The sequence below is a fragment of the Cynocephalus volans genome, chromosome 8 (genome assembly GCF_027409185.1).
Source record: "Cynocephalus volans isolate mCynVol1 chromosome 8, mCynVol1.pri, whole genome shotgun sequence".
NCBI lineage: Eukaryota > Metazoa > Chordata > Mammalia > Dermoptera > Cynocephalidae > Cynocephalus > Cynocephalus volans.
The window spans coordinates 67,260,013-67,275,624 of record NC_084467.1 but is presented as its reverse complement, the minus strand read 5'-3'; the positions used below and the strand labels follow the sequence as shown (position 1 = coordinate 67,275,624).

At 40.6% G+C, this 15,612-nt stretch overlaps 1 protein-coding gene across 1 annotated transcript in view; it reads right to left on the bottom strand.

The window, feature by feature from the left end:
* Positions 1-15,612, bottom strand: part of AK5 (adenylate kinase 5) — a 243,505-nt gene that overhangs the window by 60,893 nt on the left and 167,000 nt on the right. Inside the window, exons 9-10 of the mRNA XM_063104609.1 lie at positions 11,646-11,688; positions 7,360-7,404 (exon numbers count right to left, since the gene is read on the bottom strand). Coding sequence (XP_062960679.1) covers positions 7,360-7,404; positions 11,646-11,688 — 88 coding nt within the window. The remainder of the gene's footprint in view (positions 1-7,359; positions 7,405-11,645; positions 11,689-15,612) is intronic.

Sequence of the window (15,612 nt, the reverse complement as noted above, 5' to 3'; positions counted from 1 at the left end):
GGCCTGGGAGAGCATGGAAGGGGCCCTTAATATCTGCATCCTGCAGGGGAGAAAGAGCTGTGGTGATCCTGGGTCTGTGCATGGAGCAGGGACAATGCCTCAGTTGGGCCAGGCCAAAGGCTTGGGAGTCAGGTAGAAACTTATTTCTCTACATGAACCCAGCTGTACTAGTCAGCCTTCTTCAAAGAAAGAGAATCAATAAAATATGTGTACAGATATATGAGAGGGGATTTTTTATGGGAATTGGCTCACTTGATTATGGAGGTGAGATATCCCACGATAGGCCGCCTATCACGCTGGAGAATGAAGGAAGCTGCTGGTACAACTCTCAATCTGTGGCCAAAGCCCTGAGAAGCTGGGGGCTGCTAGTGTAAGTTCTGGAGCCCAAAGGCCTGAGAACTTGGACTTCTGATGTTCAAGGGCAGGAGAAGAACGGTGTCTCAGCTCCAGAAGAGAGAAAGGATTCACCTTTTTGTTCTATCTGAGTCCTTAGTAGATTGGATGGTGCCCACCCACAGTGGTGAGGGTGGATCTTCCTTACTCAGCCCATGGTTCAAATGCCCGTCTCTTCCAGAAACACTTCACAGACATACCCAGAAATAATGCTTTACCACCTGTATGCATATCCCTTAACCCAGTCAAGTTGCCAATGTTCATCGCAGCACTCTTTACAATAGCCAAGAGTTGGAACCAGCCCAAATGCCCATCATCAGATGAGTGGATACGGAAAATGTGGTACATCTACACAATGGAATACTACTCAGCTATAAAAACGAATGAAATACTGCCATTTGCAACAACATGGATGGACCTCGAGAGAATTATATTAAGTGAAACAAGTCAGGCACAGAAAGAGAAATACCACATGTTCTCACTTATTGGAGGGAGCTAAAAATTAATATATAAATTCACACACACACATACACACATACACACACAAACCGGGGGGGGGGAAGAAGATATAACAACCACAATTATTTGAAGTTGATACAACAAACAAACAGAAAGGACATGGTTGGGGGGGAGGGGGGGAGGGAGAAGGGAGGGAGGTTTTGGTGATGGGGAGCATTAATCAGCTACAATGTATATCGACAAAATAAAATTAAAAAAAAAAAAAAAAAAAAGTTGGAGCTTAAAATAAACCATGAGCCGCCTGGTTTTACTTCATAGTGGAAACTCAGTCAAATTTAGTCTGGGTTTTCTTAGTCCTATCCAGTGATTTCTGACAATCCTGTTAGTCCAGTTCAAAGTCCAGTCTCTGGGTTAGGGCCCTTTCTCCAGTCCTGATTCTTCCCGCTGCTACTGGTCCCCTGAGGTGTACCCCTCTACCTTCCATCCAGCCCCGCTCTGGGGCCTCCTGCTGGTCTCCCTGATCCATTCATCTCTGCCCTCTTCTGACAAGCACACGAGCTTTACTTTCAGGCATCCCTTGCACCACTGGCTGCAGAGAAACATTCAGAACTTTCTCAGGCCTACAAGAGCCTGAAGAAACAGGGGCTTTCAGTAGAGGCACCCCTTTTCCCTGACCCCTTCCTCACATCTGTAATGTTATTCACTTTTGCAAGGACAAGTGAAAACAAGGCACAAGGGAATTTTTTCCCTTCAAGATCCCCTAAATGCTGACTTTGGGATTTCTTTCTGTCCTGCTGAACACTTCCACCCACACCCCAATTAACCCCAGGGTGGTGGTTCTCAAAGTGTGGTCCACAGACCTGGGGGGGTCCCCTATTTTCATTATCACACCAAGAGGTTGTTTGCTTTTCATGGATGGCGCATGAGCAGTGGTTGTAACACTGTGGTGAATCAAGGCAGTGACATCAGATGTACCAGTCATTGTTTCCTTCACTACCATGCACTTGTAGTTAAAAAAAAAAAGATAAAAAGAAAATGCCAACGTTACTTAAGAATGCCCTGGATGAAGCAGTAAAAAAGATTAATTTTATTTCATTCTGGCCCTTAAGTACGTATCATTTTAATATTTTGTGTGACAGAAGGGCAGTATGCATAAGGCACTTAGCACACCTAGGTGTGATGGTTTTCTCGAGGAAAAGCACTTGTGTGATTGCTTGAGTTACTAAACTAGATGCTTTTGAAATTGAACACCATTTCTACTTTTGGAGAGACCATCTGTAACAGACAAACTACGGTTTTTCAGACCTGAGTATCTGGCAGACATTTTCTTGAAAATAAATAAAACCTGTCACTTCAAGAAAAACAAATGGCAGCATTTGTTGCCAATGTTAAAATCCAAGCTTTCTAGCCCCAGATCCAACACTTACTAGCAAATCATTTAACTTTCTGATGTCTTACTTGAAAAGTCAGGTGGCAGAAGTACTGCTCCATAGGGTGGATACCAGCATTCAATAAGATAACATTATAAAGTGCATTATATAGTGTGTAGCATATGTTAAGGGCTTGATAAATGTTGCCTTCTATTACAACTACATTGAGTTAAAACAATCAGATTTTTTTTTCATATTTGATTTAGTCCAATATGTGAGTCAATTCCATCAAAAGTGTTCATGCTGAGTGCCAAGTAGATACTCTAAAAATTAATCCATAGTTCTTTAATAATGAAGCAATAATGAAATGACAATAGGACTATAATAAAATAGTGACAGACATTGAAATATTGAGTTTTAAGCAAAAATTCCCATTTCTCCAGTTTCCCTAAGGAAAATAAATAGAATTATTTGTGCAGTGGTTAAAAATACGTAGAATAACACAAAATATTGTCAAAATACCTCCCAAGCACACTACTTAAAAGCACTTTATCATATCACCAATGCCAGTGTACACAAGGCCACCTGTGTCCCTGACACTCTGAAAGCTATGGACATTGAGTGATGTCTTCATCATTATGCCATTAACATCACACCCTGAAAAGTCAGAAATGTTTTTCAAGTTGAAGTATTTCTACCAGGCTTTGGAAATAAATGAACAAGAATTTGGGTATGTCACATTTTTGGCATAGGCAGGCAATGAAAAATGGAAACAGGAAAAAGAAGCCAAAATAGATTAAATAATCGTGTGATAATGGTCAAGAGATTAAAAAGAAAGAAAGAAAAAAAAAGAAAAATGTATCAGAAAAGCTTGTGAGAAACTGTAGGAACCTGTTAGTGGGACAGAACAAGGCTCTTTAAAGGATAGTTTTACATTTTCCAAATAATATGCTGTTTTTGAAAATGATTGAGTCCCAGTCTTGTGCACCTGCACAGGTTCTTGTATCTCCCTGTGAACCACCAAAGTCCGTAGAACCTTTTTGAACCCTTTTGATCATCTGGCCCTACCCTGGGGGGATCTCTTCTCTGTCTGCTGAAAGGTATTTCTTTATAAACAGCTACTGAGCTGCTTTTTTCATGAACAAAAAGGTAACAACATTCACACGATATTCAAAGGGTCAGCTAGGGCCATCTTTGTCACCTTTCCTGCTGGTGCAAATGGTCTGTTTTCTCTGGACATTCATTCCACTTGGAGGGCAGTCGGTGCTATCACCTGCCCCCGCTTATAACTACTGCCTTGCAAATGAGCAAAAAACAGCACCAGCTTAGGGGAAAAAGTTGTTGTTGTTGCTTGTTTTCAGTGAGAGGGTAGCAGCTACACGGAGAAAGCAGTGTCTGATTAGGCTCATAGTTAACCTAAAAACTGTCCTGCAAGAAACAGCTACAGCAGCAACGACCTGCCTGTCAGGTCCAGTCCAGGAATTCCAATTGCTATTTCGGTTGTTATGGAAACAAACCACATTACTTCCTAAAGAATTCACTATTCCAACAAATATTTGCTGTTCTGGTCATTATGGGGTATCCAAATGAGCAATGCAGACATAAGTGATGGAGGAGTACAGAGGAAGGCTGGTGATTAGAGAAGACTTCTCAGGAGCTAGAACTTAAACCTGACCTTGGGGCGTGATGAGAGAGGGGCGAAGACATTCTAAGTGAAAGGACTGGCATAAGCTGGGCAAATTCAAGAGATAATAAGGATGGAGGTGGGGTTGGAGCCGTAGGCTGATGTGGGGGTGTAGTGGGAAATGGGAAAGACACGTGGAGTCCAGTCATGAGAGAGCTTTGAAGGGCCAGCCTGAGGAGTTTGGACCTTTCTGTGGATAAAAAGGAACAAATGGATACTTTAAATCAGAGGAAGAGTCTTAAGACTAACAAGAGGATGCCAACCTAGGCTCTGGCTAACACTGCAGCCCCACTGTGGTTCTGGTAGATGCCAAGACAACAATTTGAAAAATGAAAAATTCAGTCATCTTCGCATATAGACAAACCACACTTGTTCTGGTGAAATCAAATGACCCTCGTTTATTAAAACTCATCAAAACAGCTACAAGTGTGTCTATGAAATCCTGAGTATTTTTATAAGCTTCAAATTAACCTGCAGTAATGCAGTCCCCAAATACCATTCTGCTATCTATCAACGAAGTATTTAGAACTAAGGCCTTAATTTTCAGAGTCCAGTAAATACCTTAGAAGAGCAGTCATTTCCTCTCATATCACAGTAGCTTTGACCTTCTACTCCCCAAATGGTAAGCTGAGATCTCTTTTATTAGAGTAGTGACTGACCAGTAAGTTGAAATACAGGAGAGTTTGGTTAGATATAAAAGAAAACTTTTGCTCAGAGCAGTGGTTCTCAGAGTGTGATCTGTGGACCCTTGGGGGCCTCAAACTTTGTCTAATGCCAAAGATTTTACATTGTGCTATTCGACTTCCTGAAGGGCATAGGTGGGTTGAGGTCTTTAGTTATACCTAGACAGATAAAAGAGACATTTGAAAATAAATTTCGAAATTCAACTGTGAAAGCTAAACAATGGATAAACCTGAAATAATATTACTGCTAGAGAGAGTAACAACCACAAAACATGCCGTACTATTTTTAGAAACTTTTTTGAACCACACTATTAAAAACATAGATTCTGTGTGATAATAAGGGCTCCTACTTTGAATTCCTAGATATCAAGTTTAAAGGGTTTTTCCTTTTCCTAATTTGGCCCCTAATATAAAAGCTGAACAGAAAATAAAATGCATTGTGCATGGTGTGGATGCCAAGAAAATTGGTTATTAAAATTAATGCAGAAAAGGGAATTTTAGTAATTTATAGCACAAGTGATTTTCCTTTGAAATTATGATGTTGAGTTTCTCTTCTGTAAGAAATACAAGTAATATACTTTTACTTTCTGAAAAGAATGTAAAATAAGTGTGGGAAGAATCTATCCAGCTCCCAAGGCTAAGGTCAACTACAGGCAAACCAATGAGAAGTAGAACTAAGGTAGGTCTCACTGCTTGAGACAGGCTGTTCTCTTTGATTAGAATTTTCCCTCCTCTCACATCTCATTAATCCCTTCCCTGGCCCCATCCATCTCTCACTTAGTTCTCTGCTTATATGTTACCTCCTCACGGAAGGTGTCCCTGGTCACGCTCTCTAATCACCCAATTTTACCCCAAACACTTGACCCAGGTTGTTCCCTATTACAGCTTTGTTTCCTTCCTAGTACTTCTCAAGGTTTGCAATATATTAATTTTTCTCTTTGTCTAAGATGGAAGCTCTGTGACTCCTGCTCATTGCCCAGAATGGGTGCAATATCCAATAAGTATTTGTCAGAAGGCTGGATGTGTGAGACAGTTTGAGCTCAGGTTGACAACCAAGACAAGTGAGTGGTGGAGGGGACAACCCCTGGAGTGAGGGACTCCAGCTGCGGACACTGGTCCTTTCTCTGCCACCAGTTGGTTGAATGACCTTGGCCAAACCCCTTAATTTCTCTGGGCCTCAGTTTCCACATCTGAGAGGTTTACTCAGAGATTTCCAAGGAAGCATCCTGACTTTGGCACACAAGATTCTAAGTTTATCTGATTATATTTCGGTGGTGCTGACAGCCATTCTTTCCCCACTCAGTGAGGAGAAGATTTTTTCATTATTTCTGAATATAAATATTTATTTTCTGAAAAATGTGCAGGTAGCTGTATTAATGTTTTTATTTACTTGAATGATTAGAGGAAAAAATACTAACATTTGAGAGACGCTTTGAAAATACATGTGCTTTTCTGTACATTTTTAACTGCTGCCTAACTAGTCCCATTTATTTCCATGAGGAAAAATGGAAATCGGGCTCTCACACTCATTGACTATGGGATCTTGGATAAGTTCCTTAACCTTCCTGGGTTTCAGTTTTTTCGTCTATGTAATAGGGATACAATACCAACCTATAGGATTGTGTCAGGATTAAATGAGATAACTGGAGCATAGCAGGTGCTCAGAAAATGTTGGTTAGCCCCAAATATGTGTGTGTGTGTGTGTGTGTATTTAATGCACCAAACATTTATTTAAGTTTTCTCATTTTCTCCACACGACTGTGTGGGGAAGGTTTCAATTGTTCCCCATTTTACAGTGGAGAAGTTCAGTCGCACAGAGAGTACATCCATTTTCCAGAGTCACACATCTGGTAAGAAGCAGGAATGGGATTCCATTCCTCTCCTTCCCTTAGAGGACCCCGAGCAGCCTCCCTTTTAGAAGACAGGCTTCCAGGGCTTGAGAAATGGTCAGATGACAGTCCCCTGCTATTGTGGCCCACAGGTCGTCACTTGACAACCCCGATGAAGATGAGAAAGGAGATGAAATCTGTCCTTTGTGCCAAGAGACCTGGGTGTAGGGCCACAGGAGCTGGCTGATCCCTGAAGTGGAGAGTGGGCTCGGGCAGAAGCTCAGGCTTGTGAAGACTAAGAAAGTGACATTTACTGGCTTATTACAAAGGACACAAATGAACAGCCGAATGGAAGAGCTGCATAGGGTGAGGTATGGGGGAAGGGGTGCGGAGCTTCCATGCCCTCTCTGGGTGTGCCACCCTTCAGGAACCCCTACGTGTTCAGCCATCCTGAAGCCCCCACAAATGCATATCATCCCACAATTAACTTATCAATGAGTTTCATTGTACTAAGGTGCAGAACAAATTAGACAGTTTTTACCATTAGCTGGGTAGAATACAAGGTAGAGCTATTTAAACATATTTGAATATGTGGTCACTGATGCATTTAGTTTAGGAAGGAGAGCATCAGTGTTCAAACAGAAAAGGAGTATGTTAGATTTTAACAGACGGCATCCTCTCACCCTTGTGGCCTACTTTGTTACTGTAGAGCTAAATTCAGGGGTTTGGTGTTTCTTGGAGTCCTCCTTTTTCTATGCTGAAAAGATATAATGCCAAAAGCAATATAAAAATGTGTAAATGAAAGCAACAGTCTGGAAACCTTTGGGGTGTTATTCTGACCAAAGGACAAGATTTCAAAAAAGAGTGAGAAATTCATAGTCTTTCATTATCAAAGTGTTATTATTAGCAATTGTACAGAAAATTTGAGGGCTGTTACTCACCAATCATGAAAATAATTTTACACTTCCTCAAATCTTCCATGAAGCCTTTAAAATAAGAATAACTTAAGTTATTGGCAAAAAATACTATATTGAACCCTGGTTTTACTCATGTTATGTAAAACCCCAAATCTTGTAGTTTTATTTGATAAGCTTGAAATTGAGCGAACGTTAACAGGCTGCAATTAACAGGCACTGATAACCATTTCACCTTTATTCCCAGACCAAGGTAATATATTTTCATTTTAACATATACCGTCAATTTTTGGTAGTAAAACTGATGTCATTAAATAACATAAATCACAAAGAAAGCTATTTAAAAAAATTATTTAAAATGCTTCCTAAGTATCTCAGTTTGGTGTTACTTAACATTTTTAGACATCTGCAACTCTCCCTTTCAATAAAGAGGGGTTAAAACCCAAGTAGAGTATCTGGAAGACAATATTTAAAAAAATACTTTCTATTTACAACAAATAATGCCACCTCCCATTTAAGGTAGTATATAAGATTTCCTTTTAAAATAAATGTATTTAAGTAACCTCAGTGAGTCAATTACAGAAAAATATTAAGTAGATAATATACAGTATAGGTGGTTAGTATTGAGATAGAGTAAAGACCAGGATGGTGGTAAGCAAGCATTAAATTTTGAGATCCACTGCTTTAAGGCAAAAGAATGATTTGTGCTAGGAATTTTAAGCAAAATGTGAAACTCTCTGGGCTTTGTGGAACCCTAAAGGATTCTGATTGCCAGGTGGTGCAGTAGGGGGTCCTGGGGGGAAGATAAGAGCTACATTTCTGGTCCTCTTACCAAGTGGCTCGACTTGGCAAGTGACTTCCTTTCCTTGGGCCTCAGTTATTCCATCTGTAAAATCAATGGGTTGGACCCAATGATCTTTAATGCCTCTTTTGGTTCAAATACTGATGATTCTGTGGTTCCCATAAATGAATGGGTCACCTGAGGAAGTGGCCTTCTTTGTCCCTCAGCTAAAGTTATAATGTTATTATTGTCATATGTTTCAGGTATCTTCCTAAATAAACCATGATTATAAGAGACACTAGGTGAGGGTGAGGTCACTTGAAGGGATGACTACAACTGAAAACCAGAATTGGGAACAACTCTGAGAACTTAGAGTCTCTGGGCTCAAAAAATGCTAATGGTTACTGTTTGAATCTGGAAGCAGGGGATCCTCAAATTAAAAAATAAAAATAAAAAAATAGAGTGAGGGCCCCAGGGACAAGAGAAACAGCACTCCTACCTAAAACTATTTCAGACAGGAGTTGAGATGAGCAACCTCCCTTGCTTTAAGATCCTAAGATTATATTTATGAAGATAAGACTTCATATGCACTCGATTCCAACCAGCTACACGTGAGTCAACATGCTGCTTACTCAACTGTGCCAGTGCAGGGTCAGGCTTCTGCCCTGGAGGCAGAGTTTTAAGGTGGGTAAAGATTGCAGCTGCAGGCTAGTTCAGGATGCTGTGAAGTTCAGAGCTGGAATCTGCACAAGCCACATAGGCAGGTACTGCTCCAATCTAGAGGCCCATCCTAAGCAAATGAGGACGGTGCAAAGCTTAGGATGCAGGTGCTTCCAGGGTCAGAGAATCTCACCAGGTAAAATTCCATCCTTGGACGGGCTAATTTTTCAGCAGCATGAGTGGGGTGGTGAGGTGGTAGGCCGATTCCACGAACAAGAACTATGCTGGCTTCCAGAAAGGTTTCTTTGATGTGCTTAGACAAAGGCCAGGCAAAGATTCTGTGGATGGGTGTGGATGGTGTGGGCTGTGGTTAACAATCGTCAACAGTCAAAGTTAAGTTTTTGGAGCACCATGCTGACCAAACGAATGCATCTGAGGCTGGATGCTTCCCTTAAACAGATGCAAGTGTTGATAGAATAACGGAAGATAATTGTGAACAATTTCTCATTCTTGTTAATGCCTATGTTAAGGGAGATGCTTTTCAAACTGCAAGACAGTTGAGTAGACATTAATATATTATGATGTAGGATGAAAAATTTGCATGGAGTTTTATAGTAAAGACACTAGAGTTCAAAGGCATTTGGTGTTTTTTGTTGGAACCCCAGCCCCTTGGATGTGCATTCTGGATCCTGGGCTGCTGAGGTTCCTAGAGCAGCCGTCGAAGCAGGGAGAACCCTTGGGAGAGGCGTGTTACTGGATGGAGTCAGCCCCTGACTTCCTCGTCTAGGTGGCACTCTGGGCTCTTTTCTGGCTCTGGCAGCGGCTGCTATCACTATCCCTCTGGGTATGAGTTGACTAAAATGATGGGGGATGTGATTACTTGGAGAGGTCATAGGTTTTTTACTTCCCATCTTGGTGGTGAAATTATAATTTTTACACTTAAAATGAACCGATAGTACTGTGGCTTACACTTTACATTTTATGTAGATGACAACTACTTTTAAAAATTTAGCATAACTTATTTATAAGTAAGTTAAACATCATTTTAACCTGTTTATAAAACTTTATAAAACAGTTTTAAAACTTATTTTTTAGTGGAATTGGGATGGTTCATTTATATAAACAATGCTACATTTTTACAGGAATCCACTATTAGCTGAGTGAAGGCCCCAATTCTACCAAAAAGAGAGAGAGAGAGAGAGAGAGAGAATGGGGCATGAAGAATTGGGTTGGGGACAAAGAAGGGAGGAAGAGCTGGAAGCATAGGAAAGAAGTGAATTGGGGGGGTCTTTGGAACCATATGGTATTCATATGGAAAGATGAAATTTTTTGCTCTTTTTAGTTAAGATGCTCTAATCTCTTTACAGGGTAGCCCACGGTCACTGGAAAAATCTTATGTTGTCTGGAGTTTTCTATTAAAGATGGATACACTGGTGTTCCTAACATGTGGGACTAGATGGTCCTTTCCTGTTCTCCGGCTTGCTAGTTTATTTTTATGAAGATGAGCAACTTCTAATCTATTTGGAATCTAGGAAAGTGGCCAGGGTTATTATTATTCTATTTTTGTATGGTTGTATTCTATTTAAGTTTTTAAAAGTTATTTTTTTTAACTAATCATGGTACATTTATACAATGTAGTCATTACAAATTAACTTTATAGAGAGTTTTTAATGATATGGGAACATGCTTATGACATGTAGAAAAAATTTGGAGATAATATTTGTATATACACATGTATTCTCAACTATGTAAAAACAGACGTACAGACAACACACTGGAATGCAATATACTAGAATGTTACACTGTGATTATTTACAGGTCATAAGGTTTTAGATGACTTTTATTTTCTACTTTAAAAAGTTTCCACAGTGAGTATTTGTTAATTTTATAACCAGGAAAAATGGAAACTTTATTCAGGCCATCAATCATCCCCTATCCAGTTGAGACCAAGTTGATTATTTGCACTTAGCTAAGCGACAGCTGAGTTATGGCTCATGTTTATGGGCCTTGCCCCATGAATCACAATGATATCATTTGGTGACTGCAATTTTCAAACACTGCTATTGCCATTATCATCAAATGACACTTTATCTGCTACCTCATGCTCAACGATCAGTGCAGGCTTAGAGCTGGGGTTATGTAAAAAGCCAGATCACTTACTTGTGTGTGTACACAGTCAATACTATAAACATATTTCCATGAATCGTAATCATAACAACTGTTGTTACCGAGTGGGAACGTGAGAAGGTTTTATCTAAGACAATCATAAACTATCTTTTTTGGACAGTTCTGAATTCAATAATTTTATTTATTTTTAGTTACATGAATAGCTAATTGTGGGTGGATTTTTAGTTTTTGCAAGACTTTTAATATGACAAAAATGACAAAACAGTATAATCCTGGTGTATGTTAGGTCGGGTCCCAAAGGAACACTGCAGAATAGTAACTACTATGCAGGAAAAAAAGTTTTGTGTTCCAATTAAGTGTGAAGAATGTGGAATTAAAGTTAGCTCTCTTTACTGCAGGTCTTCTGGGAGCCTTACTCTGCTATAGATGTGAATCTTCCAATGGGGATCCAATTTTGAACATTTCCCAAACATATTTGACCAGAACATCCTCTTTTCATTGAGCATCTGGGGAGTCATGTTCTCTGGGCAGTTAGGAAATGCATCTCTTAGTAATGCATACCTTTGGCTCTTTACATGGACCAAGAGGGGAGAGATCCAAAGTTCCACTCTTAGTCATGTTCCCTGGCTAATGGGAAAGTGCGTGCTGTTGGTATTTTATTGTCTCTTAGGTGGTGTTTAATAAAAAAGGCATGCTCAAAGCTACTAAAATGACAACTTTAAACTGATGAGTAAAGGAAACTCACCTCCCATGGTGTCTTCTCCAAATACATTTAACTGGTCATCACCCTGTTAAAAAAAGTCACAATATTAGGTGATAATGCTAACTAACAGGTATTGTGCTAACCCCCTTCCCAACATTAATATACTTAAACGTCCAAACAACTCTATGAGGGAGGATCTTCCAAACAATTCTATGAGGAAACGGAGAATTCTGGAAGTTAAGTTGCTGAAGGTCACACAGTCGTAAGGGACAGAACACAGATTTAAACGCGGACCATCTGTCTCCAGAGTCCATGCTCTCTTAACTGATACAGTACCCCACCTGCCTCATTTTCTTGGTGCATAAGCTATCTGTGAACAGAAAAGCTGACTTCAAGAAGACAAAACCCTTCAGTATCAGAAGCTTACTAGTAAGGGTAGTCACAGCTGTTTTACGAATACCTCCATAATTTAAACTGGGACTTGGCAAACATTTTTCGTAAAGAGCCAGATAGTAAATATTTTCAGCTTTGTGGACCATGCGAGTATGGTCTCTGTTGCAACTGTTTAACCACTGGCCATAGTTTGCCAGTCCCTGAACCAAAGCATGAAATGAGGGAAGTTGGAATGACCAGCTTTTGTTGATGCTTGACTTTAAATTTTCACTTTATTTTTTAATTAAACAGATGCTCCATTTTCCTTACAGAGTAGCCCATGGTGGTTGGGAAAAATTCAGAAAAAAATTTTCTACAACGGGCATTTGGTAAGAATACTCATTCCCACCTACCTATTTATCTATCTTATTTTCCCACTCTCTCACCCTTTATAGGTAACCACTTATAGAAGCTTCTTTCCATTTACACAAAAACAATTTCCAGATATCCAGGGATACACTTCAATATAAATATATACTCTATGACCTCCATTCCTATATGAAAGCAGCATACTTTTATTATACATGCATATGTGTTTATGATTGATATAATACTATTCTATAATATACTGTTCTTCCACTTGCCTTTTCACTTATTAATATATCCTGGAGAACTTTCCATATTATTGGGAAAATAGAGTAGTTTAATCAGGCCCTCTCACCTCGGGTCCAGTTGGGTGTGGTGCAGCACATTCTTTGTAAACAAATTGTGTGTGGGGGTAGAGTTGGTGCATGTGCGTGCCAATGTATCTTTTTAGTTTTGTTGCTATTGTGTGTTTGAGAGTTGGTGAAGCAGTGCTGGCTGGCAGAGAGCTCGCATCTAAAAAGAGAGCATGTTTACTTTGCTGGCAGCTGCTCAGTTTTTCTTTGGAGTTTGTTGGTAGCAGTTGAGTTTCTGAGTTTCTCTTTGAATTGCCTAGCTCTGAGATGTCTGTGTACTGAATAAAGACTCTTCTTTCTTCAACCAAGACTCCGAGGACCTTTCTTCCGGTTACCTAGCTTGTAGACCTGTGTGTGAAGGGTTTGTGACCCAGCCTGAACAATGGGATTGAGGGGTTTGTGAGCTCCAGTCCCAGCCCTAGCTCTACACATCTGTATAGAATGTTCTCGGTTGCACAGTATTCTACTGTGCAGACAGTACCATAGTTGTTTTTTAACTAGGCCTTTATTGATAGAACTTTGTGTTGTTCCCAATCTTTGACTATTTTTGGAAACGTGGCACAGTGAATAAATTCACATGTCATTTCATACATATACTCCTGTAGGATAAATTCTGAGAGGGGAGACTGCATGGTCAAAGAGAAAATGTATTTATAATTTTGACAGATTTTTGCCAAAATGCTCCCCATAGAGGTTGTACCATTTTGCAGGGACAGCCTCTGGCTAGTGCTTTACACCAGCCTCTTGTCTCTAATTCACTTAGATCAGGGGTCAGTTAAATGAGGCTGTCTGGTTGCATTAATGCTCCCTCAGGTAAACTGCCATGAAAGCACTTTGTTTAAAGACAGAGCCTTGCCATTCTTTTTAAAACACATGCCTTCAGGGCAACTTTACTGCTTGTCTTCTCAGATTTGCCTCTGTATCCAGAGCTATTCCAGGTGAGAGAAGAACTTTTAATGGAATGGTCATTCAGGGACACATTTACATTAATTATTCCCCTTCTGTGAGCAGAAAAAACATCAGTTATTCCTCAGTGAGCCTCCCCATCACTTCCCTTGTGCATTTCAGAGCTGGGAGTATAGGGATCACCTAATCCAACCCTGCCACGCCCCTTTCCCATTTTAGAGACTAGGAAACTGATGTTTAGAGGGGTCACGTGAGGGGCCCATGCCATGTCATGATGTCCTTAGTGAGGTCAGGGATGGGATGAGAACTATGTCTTTTACCATGTTGCGTGGCACCTATAGATTTTGTGCCATCAGTGTAGCTACCATGACGGATGCTGTTGGTGTCCCACCACCCATCTGCCTGGGGCTCCCATCCCCCACAATCACTAAGGGCTCACAGGAGTCTGGGCCCTGCCTCAAGTCAGTAGGACTCTGTGGTGCAAGCTGCGCCCCAGAGCTCCCCGCAGGATCAGGATGAGGCTAGGATGGAGCCAGGACCACATCTTTGCTTGGCTCTCACCCCTGCCCTCTCCTGCTTTTCTCTCCCTAATCATACACTAGCACAAGAATCCCCGTCCGACTCAGTCGCTGCTTCCAGGGAAGCTGACCTAAGACAGGGACCTATCTGAAGCAATTAATATGCTTGCCTGAGATGCAGTGGCATAGGAAGAGGCTCAGTAGTGTTTGCTGGAAAAGGATTGTTTAGCCAGAACTGCTTATTGTTTGTCAAACAGCTGTTGAATATATCCAGATAAGGTTGAGAGGAAACCACTGACTCCTCTCCCTTGATTTTTAATATTATTGTTAGATCACTAGACTTACACCCACCTTAAGGCTAAGCTGTATCAGATCTTTCTTATATGTGGCTATCATGTTTCAGGAGTCTAATCATGGTTAATCTGAATTCATAAAACAATGCACCACATTATAAAACGGCTTATCTGACTTCTATCTGGCTTCTCGAGTCTGACCCGATTTTGGCTATAGCTCTTATGCACAGCCTCCTGTTCTGTTTGCGCTCATGCTTTGAATGCACCCTCGCTTTCCTTCCATTAATTTGTTGATAGTGAACAGGTTGCTGGGGCACAGATGCAACAACGGTCCTCAGCTCTGAGCCAGGAATGCAGTGAACTGACAGGAGAGCCCAGGTGAGTGGGATGTTTGATTGGAGGATATTATTTTCCAGTGACTCTCAATAAACCTCATGGTTCCAATGGGAATCTTTAGTAAATGAAAATTAATCTGGCATCTCATCTTACACACACACACAGGGGTGAATGGCAAACACTTCTGCTTTTGGTGAAAAAGGTGCCAAACACCCCCTGGAGGCACTAAATCTTGTTTCTTTTCAAATGCGGGGTGTATTCTGCATGAAAGGCTTTAATTTCAGAACATCAGTTGGACAACGAGCAAAAGGCTGTATCCTTATTCAGGAGACATCTGATAAGGCGGTTATGCCTGGCTGCTTTGAAGCTTCATCCTCAGTGAGGCATAATTTGTCAAAATTCAACCCACTAACACTGAGTTCCACTCTCAGTGCCTGTGGGTGCTTCTTTGTGTTACAGCCTTTGACTATGTTGATGTTCCATCCGGTTAGCTCTTTGTCACCTTAAGTCCGAATTATGGAGTTAGGCTTTGTGTGTACAATGAATGAGACATACGTGACTTTCCACAGTATTAAACTAGGTTTTGGGGGTATGAAGTGGGATACTAAATCTCCTGAACTGACAAAGAGAGATAGTATAAATATAGGCACAGATTTTATGTAAATGCCATTTATGACTCACAAATATGGAGCCAAGACACAGCCTACAATGCTGAGATTAATACCAGCAAAGGTGGGGAATGCTGCAGCAAACCCACTAATAGAAATAAACAAATTCAGGTTGCTACATCCTTTTGATGCTATATATTGGATAATACGTTGGTAACTGATGGGGAGAAATCTAAATCCTGTTGAAGGGACACGTT